The 24,447-nt window shown below is 41.6% G+C and overlaps 1 protein-coding gene across 6 annotated transcripts in view; it reads left to right on the forward strand.

The window, feature by feature from the left end:
* The window catches only part of CLASP1 (cytoplasmic linker associated protein 1), a 325,682-nt gene that overhangs the window by 203,571 nt on the left and 97,664 nt on the right, over positions 1-24,447 (forward strand). For 4 of the 6 annotated variants that reach the window (XM_075070303.1, XM_075070304.1, XM_075070307.1 and 1 more), the window contains 2 exons: positions 7,137-7,244; positions 11,381-11,548. In XM_075070303.1, the coding sequence (XP_074926404.1) occupies positions 7,137-7,244; positions 11,381-11,548 (276 nt within the window). Of the gene's footprint in view, positions 1-7,136; positions 7,245-9,600; positions 9,628-11,380; positions 11,549-18,147; positions 18,256-24,447 lie in introns of all 6 variants that reach the window. The other 2 variants (XM_032763657.2, XM_075070305.1) reach the window with 1 other exon arrangement.

Raw genomic sequence — 24,447 nt, forward strand, 5'->3', positions numbered from 1 at the left:
ATGATTCCTAGAAAATAGCCTGAGCATTTCCTTTATCTGTTCTCTTTACAGTAACATTGCCGTTGAGCTACAGTAATTCTTTTGGAGAGGATCAGAAAATTGGTGATTACAAATTATGATTCATTGCCTCTGCAGTTTGAATTGATATGAAAACAAAGCCAGGGGAAAAAAGGCAGCTTCCTGGGCTCTTTTTGCCCTGCCTTTTGGGAAGTATCTATTCATTGTTTGGTTCTGATGCATTTTTCTAGTAAGTGCTGCATGAAATTCATTATTCCGGCTGGGATATAATGACTCAGTAGAGAAAGTGGCTTATAGTCAGAGGCCGCACAATTGGACTGTGGATTCTAGGATACAGCATCTTCCTTGCAGGTTACTCAGAGACCTTAGAAAAATGCTTTCTGTTACTGTAATAGTGCAATGTGTTTTATAAGCTATCATATATGCTTGAGATTTTCATAGCAAGTCAAAGGATTTAAATCTTGTTTTCCATTATTTGTAGTGGGAAAATGTGGCTAAATCCTACAGACTAATTTAAAAATCGTGTGTGTGTGTAAACTCAACTTTGGGATACTATTGTTTCCGTATGCTGTCTGTCTGTCTATCTATAACCATAAGGAAACAATAGTATCCCAGAGGTGAGTTAATAATGTATGAATTATCCCAGAATCCCTCTAGGTTGTGTTCCATCTCAGTCAAGCCTGCCTGCAGCGACCTAATGAAATAATGATTTTTATTTCCATGTGATCATCTTTGTTTCTGATTTATCTAAGCCTTATGTTTTGGGATGCCGTGTTTGTGACATCTATTGCACCAGCTCGGCAACAGCTGCTTGGGCTAGAGGGTGGGAAAGGCTTCTGCACACATCTCTCTTGTTTAAATCCATTCATTGTGCAGGTTGCTGAACTAACTCATTATTCAGTGTTTGGGGGAATGGGAAAGGTTTAGAATCTTTAGCAGTCATTCGCGGAGCAGGAGCTTGAAAGCGTTCGATATGTGATCTGTAAGATTAAACGCCCTGGCTAAAGATAAATAGATAGACTTGTAACTGTTAAAAGTCAGAGACCATAACTTTGGGAAGAACATTCATGGTTAAGGTTAAGAACAGCTTTCCATTTAAAGTTCAGCTGCTCAAAGTACTCTAAAAGCCGGATAGTTAATTAGATTGCTTTGAAATTTGGTGTGCATCATGGGGGCCTCAGGTATTGTCAAATCTGAGACCATTTGGCCAAGGAGTTCCCGCAACACATCTTCCTGAAGAAGCAACTATTCTTACAGTTGACACATTCTGTCATGTTTTTTTCCCCTCACAGACAGAGATCAAGCCAGAGCTCAGGTCATTGCACCAGGGTCTCAGATGCTCAAGGGACCCCCAACAGAGTGCCTGGCACCCACCGGTGCTTTGGGGGACTTCAGATTAAAATGTTATTTGAAAAGCAGTTTGCGTCTCTAGGTAGGCATGCTGGTGCTAACGTGGCACTAATGGATTATACTGAGCATGTGGGGAGAGGCTATCTGTCTGGAAAACTACTTTTACATCACAACACTTGAATGGGTCTGAGAGTATGTTATGGTTACTGAATCTGAAGCCAGACTGGCCACTGAGAGTTCCAGTCCAATCCAGTGCAGAAATCTGGAGTGAAAACAGCAGGTATATTGTGCCAGTCTGCCTCTGTCAAAGTTTTTAGTTTGGGGAAGTATAATCGGAGTATAGAGCAATGAAAGTTGCTTGAAACCATTTTTTTTAAAAGAAACGATGCAAGCAAATGCTCACTGGAAGGAGAGAGTGATTAGGGGTAGAAAAGTAGTGGGGAAGGGGGGAGAGGGGTTGGGATCAGGTGAGGGGACTGGGGGACTGCGATGAGATGGGGGGACATTGGGAAAGGGGGGGAGTGATGGGGGACTGGGGGAGAATAGGGGCAGATGTGCCTGTAAGTCCCACATTCCCTTTCTGTCTGTGTGCCATGATCTGGTGGCCCACAGCCTATCAGGGGGAGGGGGTGCGTGATTACTCCCCCGCCCTCTTCTCTACTCCTCATCGTGTGATCCAAGTTCTGGAGGGAGCTTTCCTATCAGGGAATGTCTGAACTCCTCACTCTCTGGGATCTGGGAGTCCCTTCTCCCGGAGGTGTCTGAGCCCAGCCCCCATGTTTGCATGCCAGGATCTAGGGGCCCCTGCGCATCTGTGAGGGTTTGAGCCCTCCTTAACTGCCCCCACCTCCTGTGACCAGGTTCTGGGGGTGTCTGAGCCCCTCTCTCTATCCCCTCATATGAGCCAGGATCTGGGGAGCCTTGCCCCTCTGAGTGGACGTGGCATGCTCAGCATACACCAAGAACACAATGCTGAGACTGGTCTTAGGAGTCGAGAACAGGTATACTTGACACAGGTCACCTGTGATACAGCCCCAGGAAAAAAACCTGCATTTTATTAAATTCACAGATTCTAGCAAGTTTGAATTCTGAAATGCACCCTGGGCAGAAGTCTGAGAATGAAGTGTAAACTGTAGAGGAAAATCTGCCTATGTCAGGGTATTTGGGTTTGTTTTACAAAAACAACAAGGAGTCCGGTGGCACCTTAAAGACTAGCCAATTTATTTGGGCATAAGCTTTTGTGGGTAAAAAACCTCACTTCTTCAGATGCATGGGGTGAATATTACAGGTGCAGGCATTATATAGCGACATGAAGGGTTTATTTTGTTAGTTAGTTTATTATTATTGTTTTATTTTATTTTTCAGAAATGTAATCTGAGTACAGCAGAATATTCAGAAGGTGCTGAAACTATTTTTTGAAAAGAAAATAAATTGCATATGTGAATGCTAACTGTGAGGGAAGGGGTGATTGGGGTGCAAGGGTAGGTGGTGGTAGAGGAAGATGGGTCTGGGTCTGCAGCAAAAGATGGAAGTATTGTGGGGGAGGATAAATGGAAATGGGTGGAAGGGGAGGGATGGGGTTGGAGGGCTTAGGTAAAGGGGAAGAAAGTAGGGATTCAGGGAGGAGAAGACATGAAGGGTTGGAGAATGTGAGAGGTAGCAGAGGAAGATGGGGGTTTAGGAGTGGAGGGGTTTGCTAGCCCTGAATTCTCCCCTTCAGTGTGTATGCTGGGATCTGGGGGAGCCCTACCCCTCTGCAGTGCTCTGAACCCCAGTCTCTGCCCACTGTGCTTTCTGGGATCTTGGGGACCCTGCTCCTCTTCAACTCACATGTCTGAAAACCAAGAAGTACAGAGTTAAGGGAAATGCCCCCAGAACCTTTACTCTGCTCTCTTTCGGTGGTTCCCCACCAACATGCACACTCTCACTTGGCCTTTTCACTAATGGACAGGTGCTACCACATGTGCCCTATGCTTGAACACTGAGCCTGCTCCCCAGACAGAATACCACCCTGGTAAAGTGTAACCACTGCTTTATACCCTTTCCTAACCCCTCACACTAGCTCACAGGATAGCACCTAACCCTATACTTTCCCATATCCATCATTAAATCCGCAGACTGCTCTCATATCCCACCTCACTACTCACAACACCCATGGCAAGAAGCCCCCAGTGCCCTGCTACTGACACCACCTACACAATTCTGTACTGAAATGATGCAGACTGGAACCGCAAGGCCCACTGGTACCTCTTTCTTTTGATAATTACCTGCGGGAGACTCAGAGCCAGATGGTCTCAAGTCACAAGCCCAGCTCTTCCAAGCTGCTCCAACTTCTCCCTCCACCATTTGCTGCAGTGATACATAACACAGTGAATACAGCTAGTGTGCATGGAGATCATTGCCAGTGGCCATTGTCAGCTCCAGAGTTAAGGTTGTGTGAGTCTTTAACTTCACTGTGTATTTCCCAGTTTTCAGATGTTTGAATTTTGCTGAATTCATTATTCCAGAAGGGCACAAGCCATCACTGGGCAACCTCTGTGTTAAGTGTTCTGCCATTTCACATGCTTCCATAGAAATGTTTTAGAGACATTAAAGGCCATTTTCTCCTTGTAACTGAGGGAAGAATTTGGCCCTAACATTATTGAGAGAATTTGCCCCTTCAGTTGTTCCCTTTATTTGTGTTTGGGACAAAGTAATCCCAGAGTGACTTGTTATCACAACATTATGCTATATCCACCCTTATATCATCATTGTGTATCAATGGGTGGTGAATTTTCAGTGCTTTCATATCATGGCACAGTATCATGGAATAAAGATGGGATAGCATCATGTTGTACTGGGAGTCACAACTCTGCAATGCTTGAAATTAATTTCGTTCTCTTCAGTTGCTGGGCCTGCACCATGTAAGGCAAGCATGTGGAAATAAGGAGAATGCCATACATTTGTGGATTAGGTAACCCCAATCTCACTTGCATGGTGGTGGGACATCTGCTTGTCCTTCAATTCCTGTTACATACTCAGTTAAAAATACAGTGCCAGTTTAAAAGGATGAGAAAATTTAAATCCTATTACTAAAATAAGGATAAAACTCTTCTCAGAGCAAGGTAGCCATTCTCAGTGCTGATATCTCTCCCCCAACATGTAAGGAACCCCCATTGAATTCAGGAAGAATTTTGTGCATGGTAGAAAGACCAGGTATCAGTGTTGAGATCTGCCAAGCAAAACAGAAGGCAGACTTTTACTTTGAAGCTCTGATTCAAAGCCCAGAGAAGTCAATGGAAGTCTTTCCATTAACTTCAAAAGGTGTTGGATAGGGCCGGAATGCTTTATTAGCATGAACTGGAAACAAGCATGCGTTGATTTATTTTGACATTTGTGTTCTGTTCCTCTGACTCTTTCCCTCCTACTTAACAGGGCTGGCATTTAAAAAGAAAAACGATGTCTTTATTCCTCTGCAGGAATATCTTTATGTCTTGGAGTTTAGCCTTGTGTTTTATAAATGTAGAACAATTGTTCATTACAATTAGTTCCAATTTCCTTCTGCTGTTTACGAAATCCATTTCTCACTTTATTGGACACAGGAGGAACAGAAAAGTTCTGAGACCTCAAACGGAAAAAAGGGGGGGCGTGCGTGCAACAGCAAAATTTCAGACTTCTCCCATCTTATTTGTGCTGTCAGGGATGGCTGACATCTAGCACATACAGGTTACTGATGATACTTCCTCATGAAATCCGTTAGTTTTGACTTTGAATTTCAGCTTATCATCCGGTACTTTGTACAATGCTCAGTATTTTCATCAATATCTTGAAAGTTTGGAGGATGAGATAGAACAGATTAAACTCCTGTATAGAGTTGCCACCTCCTAAGGTACGATATGGACCTGTGTCACCCATACTTTTTTTTTCTTCACACATAGTACAGCTGCTGCCGCTGACGTCTAGAAATAGAGCACAGCCTGCATGCCAAGTTCTGCGCAAATTGTGCAAACCCACCAAGATCAGGGGGATGGAAGTCAGCATAGAATTTGCCACAGTGAGGCCGGGAACATATGGAGCTAGATATTCTCTTCCTCTGGAGCTCTACTGGGAGCAGAGGAAGTGACAGGGAGCTGAGGCTAGTCGCAGCCATGTGATTCTCCAAGCTGCTGCGAGGCAGCTGTGAGTGCCACCACTGACGTTTGCTCTTTAATGGAATTTACACCAGGAAAGGGATAGCACAGCAGAGTTCTGCCATGTCCCCTACTCCTAGATGGAGAGCAAGGCAGCAGATAAAGACCCAAATCACCATATTTACACCCACCAGACAATTCCCACCATAGAGAACTCTCTTCTGGGCAGTGGTGATTGGATATTGGCCTCTTTTCGAGCAGTGCTTAGGGGCTGCAATGCTGTAGAGAATCTGGCCCAGGATTTCTATTGTGCCAAGGCCAGAAATATTTTTTTAATGGGAGAATCTCTCTAAATTCTGAAGCCTACTTAGCTAATGTTTTTAAAATGGGACACTGAAAATACATGTGTTCTAAGTTCAGCTTCCGCCCGTGTTTCTCACTTCTCACACAAATGAGAACCCGTTCTTATGTTTGTTTTTCCTCTGAAATTGAAGTTTCCTGTTAGAAATAACAGTGTGACAGGTTTATCAGAAGTGTTTTCCAGCCATGTTACCAGCGTTGTGAGAGTTCTGACAGAAAAAACATAGCTGTCAATCTGTTCAGTAAGTCCCAAACTGCCAACCTCTGTATTGTCCTCTGTGCATTTGTCTTGTCTCGTAGGAAGTGTGAGGTCTTCAGGGCAGGAAATGTGCATCTATCTGTGTTTGTAATGCACCAGTTACATTTATGGTGCCGTGTAAATGTTCTGTAACAACAACAGTGGAGACAGACTTATGGGATCAGTGGATGACATTGTCCAGAATGTGTAATCTTTTATATGTCTCTTTATTTCCTCTGATTATCATGCCTGAAACTTGAACTTGTTCTCTGATTGCAGTGTTGGTACTGGCATCAATCCCAGGACTGTTTCAAGTTTGGCTGAGAATTGAGATGTTGAAAAGGACTGACAGAGGTTTTCTGTTTATTGGTCTTAATCATCATTCCTTTTCCAGCAACTAAGGACTCATTAATTGTGTCCAAGAATTAGAAAGAACATACTGTCGGGAACAGCCCTGACCAAGCAGGGACATGCACTGAACAAGCTAATGGGTCTTTTCCAGCTAAAATTTCTATGAAGGAGAAATAAAAAGCATTCTGAACAAGAAACTTTATACAACTTCTTTGCTTAAAAAATAAAGGGCAGGTGAGGATTGCATTGCACGGGACTATCCATTACAATTAAAGCCGCACTAACCTGGGGGGTAAATAAATTGAATTTATGTACACCAAAGGTATCTCTTAGAGATGACGTTTCCAACATGAGCATAATGGGCACACCTGAGACAAATACGCATGGCCAGGTGGTGTCAACAGAATCTGTTACTGATGCATGTCAGTTTGCAAGTGTAGATAGGGTATGAAAGCATCGGTGCCCAAATGTGAGATTTTCTGGGTGAACCTATTATGCCCATATTAGAAACTTTCTTCCTTCTTGTCAAAAAGCATTTTAATTGTGTTTTCAACTGCAAGTGCCATTCCAGGGACTTCACTTCTTATCATTGTTACTGTTGCCAAAAAAAAAAAAAATTCAGTATAGAACAGACAGCAAGTTAGAAGCCACAGCAAAGTTTCCCCTTGGAACTAAGCTGCTAACATTCCACTTTTCTTTGCATTCCCCAGGTCGGATCCGTACAAGGAGGCAAAGCTCTGGAAGTGCCACAGGTGTTACCTCAACACCTGCCGATACCCGAGGTCGCAGCCGTGCTAAAGTAGTTTCACAGTCCCAGCGTAAGAAGCCTTTCTTTTAAGGGAGGGGCAGGGGCTATCTTTATTAATATTATCTCCTATTTGTATTGTGGCAGTGACTTCAGCCCAGAATGATGCCGTATTGTGCTAGGCACTGTATGCACAGGTCACAGCAAGACAGTCAGCCTCAAAGAGCTCACCGTCCAAGTCGTCGTCAAAGAATAGGGCCTGAAATTTGAATTCTTAAGCATAGAAATTGCTAGTTTTCTGCTTAGCACAATTGAGAAATTCCAGTCATATAAAGTTTGTTACTATGTATCATACTAGTTAATATATATTGGACTTAAATCTTAAAGTACTACCTAGTGGGACACCTTCCTTGTACCTGCAACCTGCTACTGTCTGTTGGGTTCCTGGTCTCCTAAGCTTCTCTTGCTTACATTATCTCATCTCCATATGTGTTCAGCATGAGCTGTCTAAGTTAATATGTAGAATGGCAGGGGTTGCTATCTCTCCTGCATAGATTTAGGAAAAAGAGATGTGCTCTGTGATCCACATTGGCATATCCTGGCTCTGAAGTTCTGGTTTCCTTGCATGGCATGGTTCCCCCATGAAGGGAGAGCAGAATATCTGCCATATGGATCTGGGAGGAGAATTTTGAGCTAGGGCTCAGGAGGTTTGCATATGGGGAGTATGTTCCTGAAAAGAGAAGTGCCTCTTCATAGACTTAAGTTTGCATGAGAGGGTGGGAAGAGTAACCTTTGTTATGAGCAGTTGTCTTGCTTCGCAGCCTCACTGAAAAATGTCTGCTCTGTTCATGGTGTCACATCTTCACTGAATGTCAGGCCAGAGGAGTGGTAGGCAAACTACAGCCAGTCATTTTAAACCGGCCCTCAAGTTCCCGCTGGGGATCAGGGTCTGGGTCTTACCCCGCTCTAGCTCTCCAGCCGGGGAGCGGGGTCGGAGGCTTCTCCACGCAGCTTCCGGAAGCAACAGCATGGCCCTGATACGGCTCCTATGTGTAGGGGCAGCCAAGGGGCTCTGCATGCTGCCCCTGCCCCAAGCACCGCCCCCACAGCTCCCATTGGCCGGGAACTATGGCCAATGGGAGCTGCAGGGGCGGTGCCTGCAGACGGGGCAGTGTGCAGAGCTGCCTGGCCGCAGCTCCACAGGAGCCGGATGGGGTACATGGCTGCTGCTTCCAGGAGCTGCTTGAAGTGAGCCCCACCTGGAGCCTGCACCCCGAGCCTCTCGTTGCATGTCAACCCCAGCCCTGATCCCCCTCCCACCCTCCAAACCCCTTGGTCCCAGCCCACAGCAGCTGCCTGCCCCCCAAACTCCTCATGCCCAGCCCCTCCCCAGAGCCCTCAGCTGGAGCCCAAGCACCATATTCGCCTGACTCAGCCCAGTACCCCCTCCCACACCCTGATCTCCTCATTTCTGGCCCCAGCCTGGAGCCCGCACCCCCACCCAGAACCTTCATCCCCTCCAGTATCCCACCCCCAATTTTGTGAACATTAATGGCCCACCATAGAATTTCTATTCCCAGATGTGGCCCTTGGGCCAAAAAGTTTGCCCACCCCTGGGCTAAAGGGAAGAGGGAACCGTTTTAAAGTCATTCTATTGGAGATGGTTTCAAACAGAAGACCTCAGGTCTCGAACACCTTCATACTGTGGTGGTGATAGGCTGGGATTTGGATGTCTGGATCCAAACCCACCGTAGTGGCTTTGGATCCATGTCCAGTCCAAGCAGGAAATGGCGTTTTTCCTGATTCCAGTTCAAATGAAGTTGAAATATCTCAAGAAGGATTTCAGTTCAAGATGGTGGAAATCTTATCAGAGCAGCTGATCTTTCAAGGTTTCTTCCATTTGGTGCTGAAATCTCTCAGGAATGGCTTGTGCAGCTTCAGGGCAATCAAATCTAAACCCGATCCCTAACCCTAGTTTGGCATCAAATCCCAACGCCAGACTAACCCCGGATCTGAGCACCATCTCTTAGGCCAACCTCTGCATGAAATAAACCACTAAAGAGTGCAAATGTAATGTAGATACAGGGCCAAATTCTCCTCTGACTCACGTGCAGGGCAACCCTGTTGCCTTTTTCAGAGTAGCCCAGCTGTAAATCCGGGTGAATTTGGCCCACCATAGATGATTGGCTTCACTCAAAGAAATTTATGAGACTAGGGAAATTAAGTGGCAATGGAAAAATGTACGCAAGTTGGGCCCAACTGCTTATCTGCACATTAACTCACTGTATTTTGCAGAGGCTTAGGAGCAAAGTATGTCTGCAAATAAATCAGTTCACATTACGTATAACATAATGCATGCTTTCTCTGTATTGTCTTACTGTCTTTTAATCCACTTTTTGCCTGTCCTTTGGTCTGCTCTCATAAACAAGGATCCAGATCAGCTAATCCTGCTGGTGGTAAGAAACATTTTCCGTTTCTCACTCTCTCTTTCTGATGTGCTCTCTAGTTCACAGTTGTTAACTATTTCAGTGTCTAGGATTCCCCACCCCCTTGTGCACTGTAGGAGGTTGAAAAGGCATGAAAATAAAATCAAAATGTCAGATTTGTATTGTGATCACTTTAGCTTTTCCACGATAATTAATGTGATAAACATACATTCTGTGTAATGAGAGCACCCCTTTGTGAAGTTATTGTAGGAATTGCGAAGAAGATCCTGTGATTTAAACCATAGGTGCCAAATTGTTCTATATCAGTTCAACCCCTTTAAAGTGGAATCACATCAGTGTAACTAGCAGTATTTGGCCTTTAGAGAGCTGCATTAGTGTAAAAGGGAAGGTACATGTGTTCAGAGCTTTGGCGCACTCCCAGTGCTGTATGTTGTAGTGGGGGGGATACATGACCGGAGAGCTCCAATCCTGGCAAAATGTCACCTGCAGAGAATAGGAAAGGGCAGGTACGTTTATAATGTAACTCTGATGGTTAAAATATTTTTCTGTCAACTAATAAAGTTGTGTAAATTTTTAGACTAAAGGCTCCAGATCAATTTCTACTTCATCTATTATTAGTTATGTGTGAATGAATCTTCTGCTGGAAATTATTAGAGCTGGGTGAATATTTAAAGAACAACAACCAATAAATATTGTTCAAAATGTTATATTTGTTTAACTGTTTAGACGCCTTTCAGAGGTACTTTCCCTGGATATTTTAGTAAACAAGTTTATTGACAGTAGAGCTCACAGCAACAGCATATTTTCAAGGTCGGCTTTATACAGCTAAGGAAGCAAAGAGGGTCCCAAACCCAGTTCTTTTAAAATCCTTTGTGCTTAGCTTTAAGCAAACATGAGGGAGAATAAACTTCGAATTTGAAAATGTGAGTATTCCCGCCAAAAATTTGATTCTGTGAGTTTCTTAGGCCCAACCAGGCAACAGAAACATACCATGGGGACCATGTGTCCAGTCAGAAATGCCAAATGCAGCTCAGATGTCAAATGTTAACTAATGAACAGCTTAAATACATTGTGTGACTAAATCTTGGTCAGTAGTCTGTTTGCACAGATCAGAGTCTAGAAAAATGTGATATGTTCATGGACAATTCAAACAGACAAGAACAGGCAAAACTGGCCTTACAATTAGTTCACCCAGCTGCAGACTTACAGCTAAGCAATTTAATTTTAACCAGTCAAACGCATATACAAAGTAAATGTTTGTGATGACCAGCTGTGGTGACGTATCCACAGGCTATATATGATTGGGTCATTTATCATCTTAATCTACGAGAATTCTGTTGTTGGGATGGAGTTCTTAATTTTTCCCCACTGGATTATTTTATGTAAAAATTTGCTCTTAACTGCTTTGGTCAGGCAGACTGAATAACACAGGCCCAGTTGTTGAGTTGTGTATTGTGTAGGGCCTGAGCCAAATAGAGTGACCAGATGTCCCTATTTTATAGGGACAGTCCTGATATTTGGGGCATTTTCCTCTATAAGCACCTATTACTCCCTACCCCTGTCCTGATTTTTCACACTTGCTGTCTGGTCACCCTTGAGCCAAAGCCCATGGAAAAAGCCTTCCCTTAACTTCAGCAGGCTTTGGATCAGTCTCTTAGATGGAGCCCTCTTTATTCCAGGCCCTGTTTAAAAGTGTTTAAAATCTCTATTGTGAATTGTCCAGAAGATTTATCATGCTTCCTTACTTCTGGTTCCTTTGTAGCTGGCAGCCGGTCTAGTTCTCCTGGCAAGCTGTTGGGAAGTGCGTATGGCGGACTGACCAGTGGAACAGCTAGAGTCCCACCAGTGCCATCATCCTCAGAAAAACGCAGCAAGATCCCTCGAAGCCAGGGATGCAGCCGAGAGACAAGCCCCAACAGAATAGGACTGGGTAAGAATTCTCACCGATGTGACATCTCAACCAGCTTGCCCAAGGGAAGGTTATTCACACTAACAAGGAACCGACATGACTGCATTTTACCGACATGCGCTTTTCAGTCCTTAAAGCATTACATTAATTTCAATATGAGGAAACATTATTAGTGATTCGGTTTTTAAAATGTCATTTTAATTTTCCATGTGATCTCTGTTTTCAGAGTGGGTCAAAAGAGCGTATGGTGCCTTCTGTTCAAAATTCTGGCATCATCATTGTTGTTTCTGAATCAGGATGAAGAAGGAATTAAGCGAAGGGAAAAGCCCACCATTGCAAGAATCTCAGGCTTAAATAAAACTGTATGGCCCACTCTTGTGAGGAGCTGAGCAATTCCTGTGAAATGCTGAAGACTCTCTGACTGAAATCCCTGGGAATTGATTGAAGTCAGAGGGCACTCAGCACCTTGCAGGATTGTGACTTGTTTTTGTAATACGGCACGCTGAACAGTTTATATGCATCACCTCATACATCCTGGAGTCTTTTATTAGGTTGCATTTAGATTCACGTGCTAAGTGCTTTGCTCACAAATATTTTTGTCCTATGTGGAGACTCATTGGCTGTTGTATAAATATTCTGCATGCACTTTTATTTTCAAATTTACCAGTGATCTCTCTAATTCAGTTTAAATTGAACAAGTATTCAAGAGATGTTCACAAACACAGCCGTCCTTTTGAATGAAAGCAGAAATGATTCTCTATATATGTTCTGTGGATAAGCCAACGCTATACTTATTGCCGCTAATGACTTTGATATAAAATATGAGTATTTGCAGAAATTAACCAAAGTTTACATGGGAAAATAAATTTGTAGAAATGTTTTTTACATTTAAAAAAGATAATATAGTTTTAGAGCACTTATAAGAAGTTGCAGTTAAACTCGTGTGAAATTGTAGCCTCATTGAAGTAAATGAGAGGTTTTGCCTTTGGCTTCAATAGGGCTAGGATTTCAGCCATCATCTTTTAAATGTAAGCCCACTGCTCAGTTTATAGCATATTAGATGTCAACATAGAAGTACTCCTTATTTACTTATATTTCAGATTTATTGAAATGATCTTAGGAGGTCTCTCTAAGAGCATATACTGAATTATGATCCATTACATTTTGCATTATTTATGGTGAATATTTTGCAAAATTCAAATTTCTTCTCTGATATTATCTATTTTTATTACATCTGTATAAATATGTTGTTTAGTGTTTTAAAATCCAAGCTGCCCCCTTACTTACTGAAGTTAACTATTCTACTATCATTCTGCAAACTAGTGTTGTCCGTTAAAATGAAACAAACTCTGATATTACCTCATGTTTCTGTTTATGCTGATAATCATGTTACATGGACTATTTTGAAACAGTCCTTATTATCTAAAGGGAATTTATTTTGCATAAATCACTCTTGGGTTGTGTGCATTCAAGCGAATTATGGGAGCCTTGGAGAATTTCCTATAAAAGGGTAACTTATACCCCATCACTATTATATGCCTCTGCAAAAAGCCTCAGTGCTCTTTCCTTGGGAGTGTGAGGATGCTATCAAATCTGTCAGTCTTTTCTTTCCTTCTGGGCTGATGGTTGAAGCCTGTTCTTTTGGGCTGTCATTGGGATCAAGGTGTTTTTTGAGTTTTGTGTTGGTTTAATACTCAAATGCAGAAACTCTGCAGCTTTATTGGACCTTTAAAAAAACTGGAAATGTAGAAAGCAAGAACATTTGTTTGGATTGAGTTATAGTTTGAAACTTTAACTTTAAGATCTCGCAGTCCTCTTTTCAACCCCTTCCCCATATATTAATTACCTGGCATTTTGGTTGTTAAATTATTTTATATTTTATTTTTTTAAGAGTCTCAGATCCTATTTACCCTCACCAGTCATAGAACCGCCCATTTCATCAACTAGCACCTCCCGTCCAGTACACCCTAAGCCTATTGATGGGCTCTCTCGGGCTCTGATTCAACAAGGTTCTTAAGTACATTAAGCAAGCGAGTAGTTCATTGGCTCCAATGGGACTTTACTCATATGCTTAACATTATGCACATGATAAACTACCATGCTGAATCGGATCCTTAGCTTTGACGGAAGAGGTTAGTAGTAAATGGCTTGATTTTCAAATGTGCCCAACTCTTGCAGCTGTCTTGGGTGTTCATTAGTGTTGAAAAATCAGACCATTACAGCACTGAAAGTTAGGACTCCTGGGTCCAATTCTTGGCTCAGCCACTGACTTGTGTGGTTTCTAAGTAAGTAATTTAGGGCTAGATTGTGACTGGTCCGTGTTGTGTATGCAAGAGAGGGAGGATGTTAGGAGCTCATCTCCTCTTGCACCACCACCAGGATACTCCATGCAGGGGGCATCCACGAGGGCAGATTTTGTGCTCCTCTGAGGGCAAAGACTTTGTGAGGCTAGTAGTGGTAATGGCACTAGCCCCACAAAGGGGCACAGAACCAGGGCCATAGTCCTTTCCTGGCCTCTTTCCGCTTCCCTATTGGCAAGAGGTGTAGCAGTAAATGCCTTCCTTTCTTTGATGGACACTTGTGGAATGTACTGTGCCTTTGTGAGTTATCATGTCTCTTGGAGAGTCTACTGGGCTGGTCAGGCTCCATGCCAACCCTAACATGGGGGCCTGCCTATAAGATGCAAGTGGAGCTGTAAATCTCCCTGTGCGTCTGTTCAGTGAGAAGACCAACCTTCATTACCTCCCAGGAGTGTTTATAAATTACTTGGAGATCCATGAATGAAAGTTTCTGTACCAAGGAAATGATATTGTAGGCATTGCTTCAAGCGGGTTCTGTAGGAAGACCAGCGTTACCTGTGCTTCATACATATCTCGGTTAGCATCATGTATATCTCTGTTAGCATTACGCTGAATAGATGTTGTGAGGTAAACAATGCACTTCTCTTTGGAGAGTTAAATGCACTGATGATAAGTTTGGGAGCTAAGTGACTAAATCCCTATGCACCAGTTGGATTCTAAAAAGATCACAGATATTCAAGGATTAAGTTTGTTCTCCTTCAGAATGTTAGCTGATGAACTTGCTGGTAGCAGGCCGAGTTTACCATCAAAATCATTTAACTTCCTCTCCCAGTGCTTTCAAGGGCTCAGCCCACATTTGTCTGCTACAATGAACAAGGCAGTTCTTGAGGTAGGCTGCCAGCTGTACTCTGCCTCTTTGCTGTGGATGTTATCTGGTGGCTGCTTAAGCAGGTTTTGCAGAACCTTTGAGTTCCATCAGCTGATACAAAGGAGACAGCATGGAACCCAGGACTGTGCCCTTAATATCTACTTGAATTGTGATTTGTATAAGTTTCAAGTGTCTTGCATACATTAGATGGACAACCAAGGAGATGGGCCAAATCCTACTAGTGGTGGTCACATGAGTCAACCCTTTAGCTTCTCCAGGACAATCTGCATGAGTAAGACTAGCAGGGTTTGGCCCACTATTGCCATATATTTTTCTAATTAACTGAGCTAACAATCTCCTTATACCTTTTTAGATGAGATTGGGAAGTTTGTAGTACACAGAATGCCTTTGGAAGGTTTCCTCTGCATTGTATTGAGAGCACTGAAAGTCACACCGAAGATTGGTCCACAGCTTATTTTTGGGTGTCCAAGGTGATTTTTTTTTAGAGGGCCCCACTTTCCCTGAGTCAAAATAGCAGATCTCGCTTTCTTTCTATGCATCCATCCACCGTTATCATTTTGTCTTCCCCAGCTCTTTAGTTTTCCCTCATTTTGGAGCTTGTCTTCTGTCCAGCTGGCTGACTGCCTTGTGGTCCGTACTTTCTGGAATGGGATCCTGAAGTCAAGCCTTCCGGCTGTCTGACCTTTCTGGCTGGATGACTTCTTCTTGCAGACAGACCTCCCTTCTGATTCATGACAACCCCTGAAATGTGGCATCCTGTACAACCACTATTTGTCTTATACCTAAAATGACCCATGTTCAAGGCAATGGAGAACTGCAGGGCAAATCCCTGGGAGTTCATGTCATTTTTCTTTTCTGTGGTCCTTCTATTCCTGTCATTCATTCTCTTTCCCTTGTGTATGTATCTCCATCCACCAGCATACATGTATCATATTTAAATATCACTCATTACATTAGGAAATCAGAATATAAGGTGTTTTTTTCTGGTTGCTTGGATATTGTGTCTAGTGGGTGGCATCAGATCCCAGTATTCTGTTTTGATTTGTAATATCCAAGAGTACAAATGCCTCAAACTGCATGCAGACTTTTTAATCTGTTAATAAAGAAAAACGTGGCCTGCATCGTTCATTCTATAGTGATCACGTCTATCGCACTGAGAATATGTGCTCAGCCTAGGGTGCTTAAATCAGGAAGAAGACTGACAGATGAAAGATAAATTTGATGAAAGTGCTTGTGATAAAGGAATGCCTGTGCAAACTACCTCCATGTGAAGGCTGCCAAGATTTACATGTAAGCATGTGACCCAAGAGTGAACAATCCTACGTTTAGAGAACCCCATAGTTCTAAATAAGTATATTTCTCATGTAGATTACATTTGGGAGTTTTCCTTTTCACCCACAGTTCACACTTAAGCTTCTTGTTTCTGTCCTATATTTTTTTTTTATCTGAGGCGTCTGTATTTTTGGGTCCTAATTTCATTCACTCCATGATAATCCTACTTATTATAACACCACCTCTCTATCTCCTTCATAACTTTCTTGGCTTCTGGGCATGGTGGTGTTATTATCAAGTTGATCTGTAGTTCATCTTGTATTGTTCAACATCAAAGTTCAGACATCAGAACCATTAATTCATCAAACAGATGTACAAGTTGGGTTTTGGAAAAGTGGGAGAGGTTTGAGAAACCAGGGATCTGGCAACAGTTTATATCTGAATTTCTTAATCTATATGGTAAGGATCTATTTTGTCCTGTACTGTTATACTTCAGGGGATACTTTGAAGGGTGATAGGCCCAGCACTTAACTGATAATATAAAAACAGATTATTTACTGTGACTCTGTCCTCCTCATCCCTAATAGTCTATTCTTCAATAATGAGGACTGCAAAAATATGTAATTTATTATCACGTTCCTTGATGAGTCTACAAAATAGTCCCAGTGTGCTAAATTTTTCTATTACCATAGCTCTGTATGCACTGTCCCCAGCCTCCTCTATCTGTGAGCAGGCACTATAAACATTTATAAGACTCTGCACTCAAAGGCATGCATATGACATAATTTTGCAAATACGACCATCCTCTGAGTACTGGTGATGGAGCAGACGGGCAGAGTAGGTGACAGCACTAAGGTATGTGCATCTCTGCACCCTGGCCATCCAAGTGAAAGCTAAAGGATCTGATTTTAGACCAAGCACTGTGAACAGTTCCTTCAGGGCTTTTCCTAACTACTTGTTTAAAAGTAGCCTCTTTTGTTTCCAAAGACTAGTACGGTGAAAAGACTCTGTACAGTCATTATTTATTCAAGATATATTCACAGCGCTTAATTGTAATTCAGGTTCTCTTTGTTACATATACAAATGTGATACAGTGCATTCTCTTTTATGCAGAACTAATTTACAAATTATGATTCATTGGCATGTTGCTACCATATCCAAATAAAACAGAGTCTACAAAGGAATAATCTGGTTACAGTTTACATGAGGCGGTTTTGTAGTTCACTTTTTACCCCATACTTAAATTTACTCTTAACTGATAGGTTAAGTAACCCTCTAAGGGCCCAATCCTGCTCTTCTTATTCAGGCAAACCTCCCATTGAAGCTGATGGGCCAGTTTTTAATCTTGGTTACTGATCTCAATACATCGTCAATGGAGTGACTGTGGAATTACCAGCAGAATAATCAATGTGGCTGAGATCAGAATCTGGCCCAATGAGAGTTTTGTTGGGGAAAGGAGTGCACGACAAGGACCTTTGTGGAGTGTATTTCTGCTTTTAGATATGTTTAGGCAATAAAAATTAGGCAGCTTTTGGTAAAAGAACAGAAACCATTGAAACCCATGTGGTCTTGAAATTCAAACTGCTTTGTAACCCTCTCTATTCACAATATCTTTCAAGGGGGAATTTACCTCTGTAAATCTGTACACTACAATGTCTTGTTTTCCCCAAAAAAATTGATCATGAGAAAGCTATCCTTGTAAAAGCCAGACATACATAGAAACGGCTTTCTCTTTTGTGATTATTTTTAAAATAATTCTGATCATGTTACAAACGCTTCTTCCTTCTTCTAATTAAGCAAATATTCTTCCAGAAAGGTTTTTTAAGCTCAGCTGTTTTGCATGCCTCTGTAGCAGTAGAGCTCAGCCACTCTTTAAATAAATGAAGATCTCCTGCTCTACTCAAATAACAAAGCTTGGATTGCCTTAGAGACAAACATACTGTGCCAGCCAGACATTCAGTGGTGCTGAAACTTCCAGTTAAAAACACAGCTCAGCATGTGACACAGTTGGTTTGTGAACAGCCTGAGGTGGCTGTAGCAGATGATAATTACTAATGTAATAATTACCTTAACTAACAGAAATGTGACTTGACTTGATAAGCTGTCTGTCCTCATTAAACTTGTTCACCTTCTCTGAAACTCTCCATGCTGCATGCTAGCACGGAGCAGCCGTATCCCCCGACCCAGCATGAGTCAGGGGTGCAGCCGCGATACCAGCCGTGAGAGCAGTCGAGATACAAGCCCTGCCCGGGGCTTCCCTCCACTTGGTGAGTACATGCAGGCATAGAGTGTTAAGGGTCAATTTCCCTTTCCCCATTCTGATTGTCTGTCCAAGACACTGCCAGGTGGAATGAGCTTGTTTCCTTCTTCTGTTCACTTCCGTACACTCCCCCTTTCCAACCCCGCTTCCTTTTTGTTCTTTTCTGCATGTTTCAGTTCTGGTGTTCTCAGTGTTTTCTTTTAGAAGAAAGTCCCTTGATCCTGAACTCCTGTGATATTTCAGTTTCTTTAAGTCCATTTGTACAGAGCTCTGCAATGTTTCACCTAAAAAGATTGTTCCAGTGTTTTGATGGATATCTATGAAAACAATCCTACTTGTACGGCTCAGAGTGTGGTTAGCAGCACCACAAAGCGTATTGCAGAGTGACTTTAATTATGCACAAACTGATCTGAAAGCTAGATACAAAAAGAGGAGCAACAATTTCACACTAAACCCCAGTTAAGAGATCAAAATTCTTTTTATTTAAGGTTCTATACAGAGCCGTCAGCCACTGATTCATAAGTTGGACATGCCATTCTGATGGAAATTCTCGTCAAGTCTGAGCATCTTTAGCGCTCTGAAAGGTTGAGGACTGAAATTAGCATGGTCATTCAGTTTAAACATACAGTACAAATATAAAATCTCATTACAGTTTATCGTATGCAGACATTTTTGTTCTTCATAGGGCTGAAATGGCAGGATAGTTCATGTTTCTGATCAAATGTCATTTCATATCCAACAGAACACACCACCTGTTGTAGAAAAGCTTTGTTCGTCATCTCAGGACAAAATACAGTTGCTCTCTGAGGCCTCTCTACTTACATAGTAATGCTATAGCTGTGGGTTTGGTTTTCAAATTGGAGGAAAGAAATTATTATGAATTCAATCTGGCAGGCTTGGTATATGTAAAAGCTGTAGGATCTAGCTTTACAACTAGTGACAAAGTACAATTGTATGGAGTAATATGTAAGTGGTGCCGGAATACACATTTGGGCTTGATTTCACTTTAATTTACAGAATTGGAAGCAATAGTTGCATAAGTAAATAAACTGAGGTATCTGTGGATTATGTGCTCCAGTCAGACTGGGAAGGGAGGTAAAACAAGATGGCAAAATGCTCCCCTTTGGTCCTCAACTCTGATAATTTTTCTCTTCCTGTTTTTGTACAGCTTGTGAGGAGAGTGAAATATGAAAGTCAAGATTTGCAGTGTAGAACTGAGGCGATTTGGCTCAGTGCTAGGAAGAAAAGTACTCTTGGACAATGTGCGGTATTGGGGAGTACTATGCTAATTCCATTAAATTGCCATTACTCTGAAATTTCGTTGACAATTGATTAATTTATACTTCTTGATTAATCTTGTCTTTGGAACTGAATTATTATCAGTATAAGTGGTGTTTCCATTATTCATTTTATCATTTAGTCTCAGGCTAGTTCTTTAGGACTCGATCCAATTCTCAGTGCAGTCAATGGAAAGACTCAGATTGTCATCCATGGGGGTAGATACTTCTGCTCCCATTTGAAATCAATGCCAAAATTCCCATTGACTTTAATGGAAGTAGAATTGAACCCTTAGCTTAATCTGAAATAGGGTATTCCATAAGAAGCTTCATTAGGAATCCACCTTTCCCCCGCCATGCTTTCCCCTGATACTTAGCTATCTAGTCAAAATGTTAATGTGAACGGGGATACTTGAAGATCCCATTCCAATATTTTGGACTTGTTTTTCATTAGATATTGTAGGTAAAAAAAAAATGGAGCTTGAAAGGGGAACTGTGAAAATCTCTCCCTCTCATTTTTTTTTTTTCAACATCTCTTTACAAAACTGATTTAGATCTGAAATAATTATGGATGAAATTTACCCTGAAAGAAATGGACCAAGTCCTGCAATTCTCAGTCAGGGATAGTAGTTCTATTGAAATCAAAGGTACTTCATGCACATTATTAAAAATGATGGGAGCAGGGAGAGAATGTAAATATTTAAACCAAATTATTTGAAAATCACTCTCAAGCCAAGTTCTGAGATCAAGATTCCAGGTAACACAGGGAACTGTTGTTGAGATAGAGTCTGATCAAAGCCCCTTAAGCAAAGTCAACGGAAAGATTTCTGTTGTCTTTACTGGGTTTTGGATCAGATGAATAAGAACGTGTCCCATACCTGAGATCAAAATTGGGGCCTGTCTGTTTGGTGACCTTCCGCAACAGCATTTCTGTTGTTTGAGTTTTTTTCTCATCTTGATCTGTAGATCTAGAATGTGACCCTTGAACTATTGCAAGGAGTTTGCAGTGATTTCAACATACAGGATGAGCAAACAGTAGTTCTTAAGGCATCAGCATGGATATCCTTGCTGATGCCATTTTCTGGCACTGCATCATGAGTCTGACCTTTCTCAGACCCCTGTGTTCAGATCACAGCTGTTTCTGTTTTGAATAATGTGCTTTAGCCAGAATAAAGTACATTACCACAAAAGATTTTTTTAAAGTAACTGGTAGTGAATTAGTATCTCTGTATTCATATTTCAAGTAGTTTCTGATGCATGGTATGTATTCGGCCACACATTGCTCAGATATTAATATGAAGATGCATAGTTTTATCAGTTTTGGAGACAATTGGACACACAAAGCTATCCTTTACTATACCAATGGGTTTGTGAAGAGGGCCCTTTGGTTGGCATTCTATAAAGTAACAGCTGGTATGATCATACATATCCAGTTGTGAGAAGGTGTTGGTACTAGTGAGAATATACGGGCATACATTGAAAATGCAGTGTTTTATTTGGAGGTCGGGTTTGATCTAAATGAAAAATGTCATATTAAACGTGTATGGTTATTGTAGTCAAAATAAAACAACTGCATAAAATTATCACCTTCTTATTCACTTCTGCCCCTCTGGGCTAAATAATATCCTGGTGATATGCTCATAAAACTCCCATTGATAGCCATGCGATTGCATGAGTGTAACCAAGGGTAGAGTTTGTCCCAAAGGGAAAGTGTCTTCTTGCTTTACTGTGCACGGCAAGGTTTTTGCTTTGGTAGCACTGGGGAGCAGCAGCTGAAGAATGAGATGGTTTCCTGATCTGACTCTGGAGACAACCACAAAATCACCAGCTCTGTTCTGTCTACAGAATCTTAATTGCCGGTGAGAAGTGGCAAAAGGATGCCAGCTTAATTATCAGAGCCCACGCTGAGTTTATGGGGCTAGCAGGTAGAAGGGATCACCTTTTGATTTTTAAATGGAGCCAATTTGATATTGGAGCCAGTGAGAGATAATAAATAAGCAAGGCAGTAGATACTACTTCTGTATTTATGTTTTTAAGCTCAATTATATCATTTTTAGATGATGCTGTTCTGCATAAACATACTAGATTGAGAATGCCTGGTTTCAGCAGTAACTTATTACATTCAGTGGCAATATGTTGGTATTAGTCTACACCATAAATTTTCCTTTTAGTGAAAGTATGTTAGTTGAAATCTCAAAAATATATATATATATTGGTGGAAATACTTCCTTTGGGTTCTTGATCTAAAGATAAGTACATTAGGCCAGATCCTCAGCTGCTATAGATTTGGCTTGGTTCTATTGAATTCAGTGACGCTGTGCTGATTTATGGCAGCTGAAGATCTGACCTATACATTGATTATTAAGTTATATACTACAAAATATTTATACAAATTGTTTCACTTTATATTTGATGACTTTTTTGAATGATTTATTACACAGATGAAAAATAGTTAATTTAAAATGTGACATTGAATCTGATAGCCTGGGGATTATCACTTCAGTGAGTAAATTTTGTTATAGAAACCACTAGAGAAAAAAATAGAAAATTCCAGTGCAATGAGAAACCCGCATAATTGTGGTACAACCAATTTATTTGTCTGCTTTTGTGTATTTTCACTGAAATGACTGTCATAAATTGGAATAAGTGCCTAAAGTCATAAACTTTGTGCTGTAGAATTATGACCTAAAAGAAGTGTACATACATCAGTTTAAGCAAAACTATGCCAGTGTTTTTATTGAATTCAGTAACGTTTTCATGGAAACACTAATTAGCATAGTTTTTGAACACAGTGTTATGACTCAAGTATCTTTTGTTGCCAACTTGCAGAGTGCACTGGGGTGCAATGGGTACAGGGATCCCTGGGGTACACCAACGTAATGTCATGGAAGAACTGTAATGAAAGGCTGTGTCATGCTGGTAGTCCTAGCCATTGTGAGATACAACTACAGATAATTTATTCCTCACATACCTTGAGACAATCTTTTCCAGACAAGTGTCTCCCACTCCCCAACCCTCATCTCCAGTTGTGTACTGTATGGCATACAATAGGATTCTGGTAGCATTCTAAGTCAAATGATAATGAAGAGCTGAAGGAGACTTGAGAAGGAAACCAAGGCCTGGTCTACGCTAGAAAGTTAGGTTAAACTAACTACGTCACTTAAGGCTGTGAAAATCTTCCCACCCTGTGTGACACAGTTAAGCTCATCTAATTGCCCGTGCGGACTCCGTTAGGTCAATGGAAGAATTCTTTCATCAACCTAGCTACTGCCTCTTGGAGAGATGGATTTACTACAGTGACAGAAGAACCCCTTCCATCACTGTAGTAAGTTTCTACACTACAGTGGCACACCAGCAGCTGTGCCTCTGTAGCATTTCTAGTGTAGACATACCCTAACGGAGAGGTAAGCAGCAGGTGTAGGGAGGGAACCCTATCTTGAAGCGTACATCAAAGGTCTGTTCTTGTGTATTAGGTTTTTATTTGAATCTCTTTTGTTTCTTGCATACATTTGTTTGTTTTATAATTGAACTCAAGTGCTGTGCATCTTACAGGAGCGTGGTCTAAGATGAAACTGGTAAATGATGGTGAACTTTTCTCTGGGGAACAGATGATCTGGGATTTCTCTGGGTATCCCGTGATCATGGGCTGGATACCACAAGGGGACACTTCTGAAGTATTCAGGGGCTGGAGTGCATCTGTTATCAACCTGGAAGGTCAAACACAGGGCTTGTGTAGCCCAGAGGAGAGTACTTGATTAGCTGACAGGCTGTTTGTGTTAGGGAGCTAACACATAGCAGGTACTGGTAAGACTCACTCCCTCTGGAGGCAAGTGGTAACAAGGTCACTCACAGTCCTGGGTGCTCCGAGAAGTGTCCCAAGTGAAGTGTCGTTTTACTCACATTGTAAAGATTAACTTGTATGCCACTGGACTCTACTAAATATAAAAATCCTGTGATAACCTAATGTTTTGGTTATCACACAAAAAGCCTGATCTTTCAAGTGGCTTCACATGGCCCCCATGATATCACCGGGGCTCTATGCAGGTATAAATGTCTGCCTGCACTCAGCAGCTTGTAGGACTGGGATCTAAATCAGGAAATGCGGAAGATAAAGTTCCCGCAGTAATGTTAATTTGGTCACATGGCTCAAGTAGAGGTATTCTGTATTCCTTTGTTTCTTCTTAGGCCCGGATCCTGTGGGGAGATCCGTATATGTACATGGAGGCTCTGCCTTGTGAAGTTTAATATGTAACTCTTTACTGATCCTGCAGACCTTACTTTCATGAGTCATTTTTTATATCAGTGCTTACTTGAATAAATGCATGGGGCCTTTGGCTCCATTTTATAGTGTGCATTGCACACCCTAAATATCTTATGGCCAAGTTCCCATTGCTGTGAGAAACTTAGTTTTTATTTTTTCCCTTACTTTTGGTATGTAATTTTAATGTTGATTTACAAATGTTTGGCAATTAAATAGAAAAAATCCTTTAAATTCTTGTAATGTGCATATATGTGCACCATTGACAACATGTATATACACCTCTAACTCAATATAACACGACCTGATATAACATGAATTTGGATATAACGTGGTAAAGCAGTGCTTTGGGGGCGGAGGGGGGGGGCTGCGCAGTCTGGTGGATCAAAGCAAGTTTGATATAACGTGGTTTCACCTATAATGTGGTAAGATTTTTTGGCTCCCAGTGACAGCGTTATATCGGGGTGGAGGTGTATCTTTATAAATTATGAACAATGTTCAAATGTAGCTTTCTTCAAGAGTTAATAGCAACAAACAATAAGGCCTTCAATAGGACCATTGTATTGACTGAGGATTACTCATATGAGCAGAGTGCAGAATCGGGCCTTTATTTTAGAGTTTCTAGACTTATGTGGTTTTTGAGTTATATGAGCACAGCAATGCT

Source organism: Chelonoidis abingdonii, chromosome 10, assembly GCF_003597395.2.
Source record: "Chelonoidis abingdonii isolate Lonesome George chromosome 10, CheloAbing_2.0, whole genome shotgun sequence".
NCBI lineage: Eukaryota > Metazoa > Chordata > Testudines > Testudinidae > Chelonoidis > Chelonoidis abingdonii.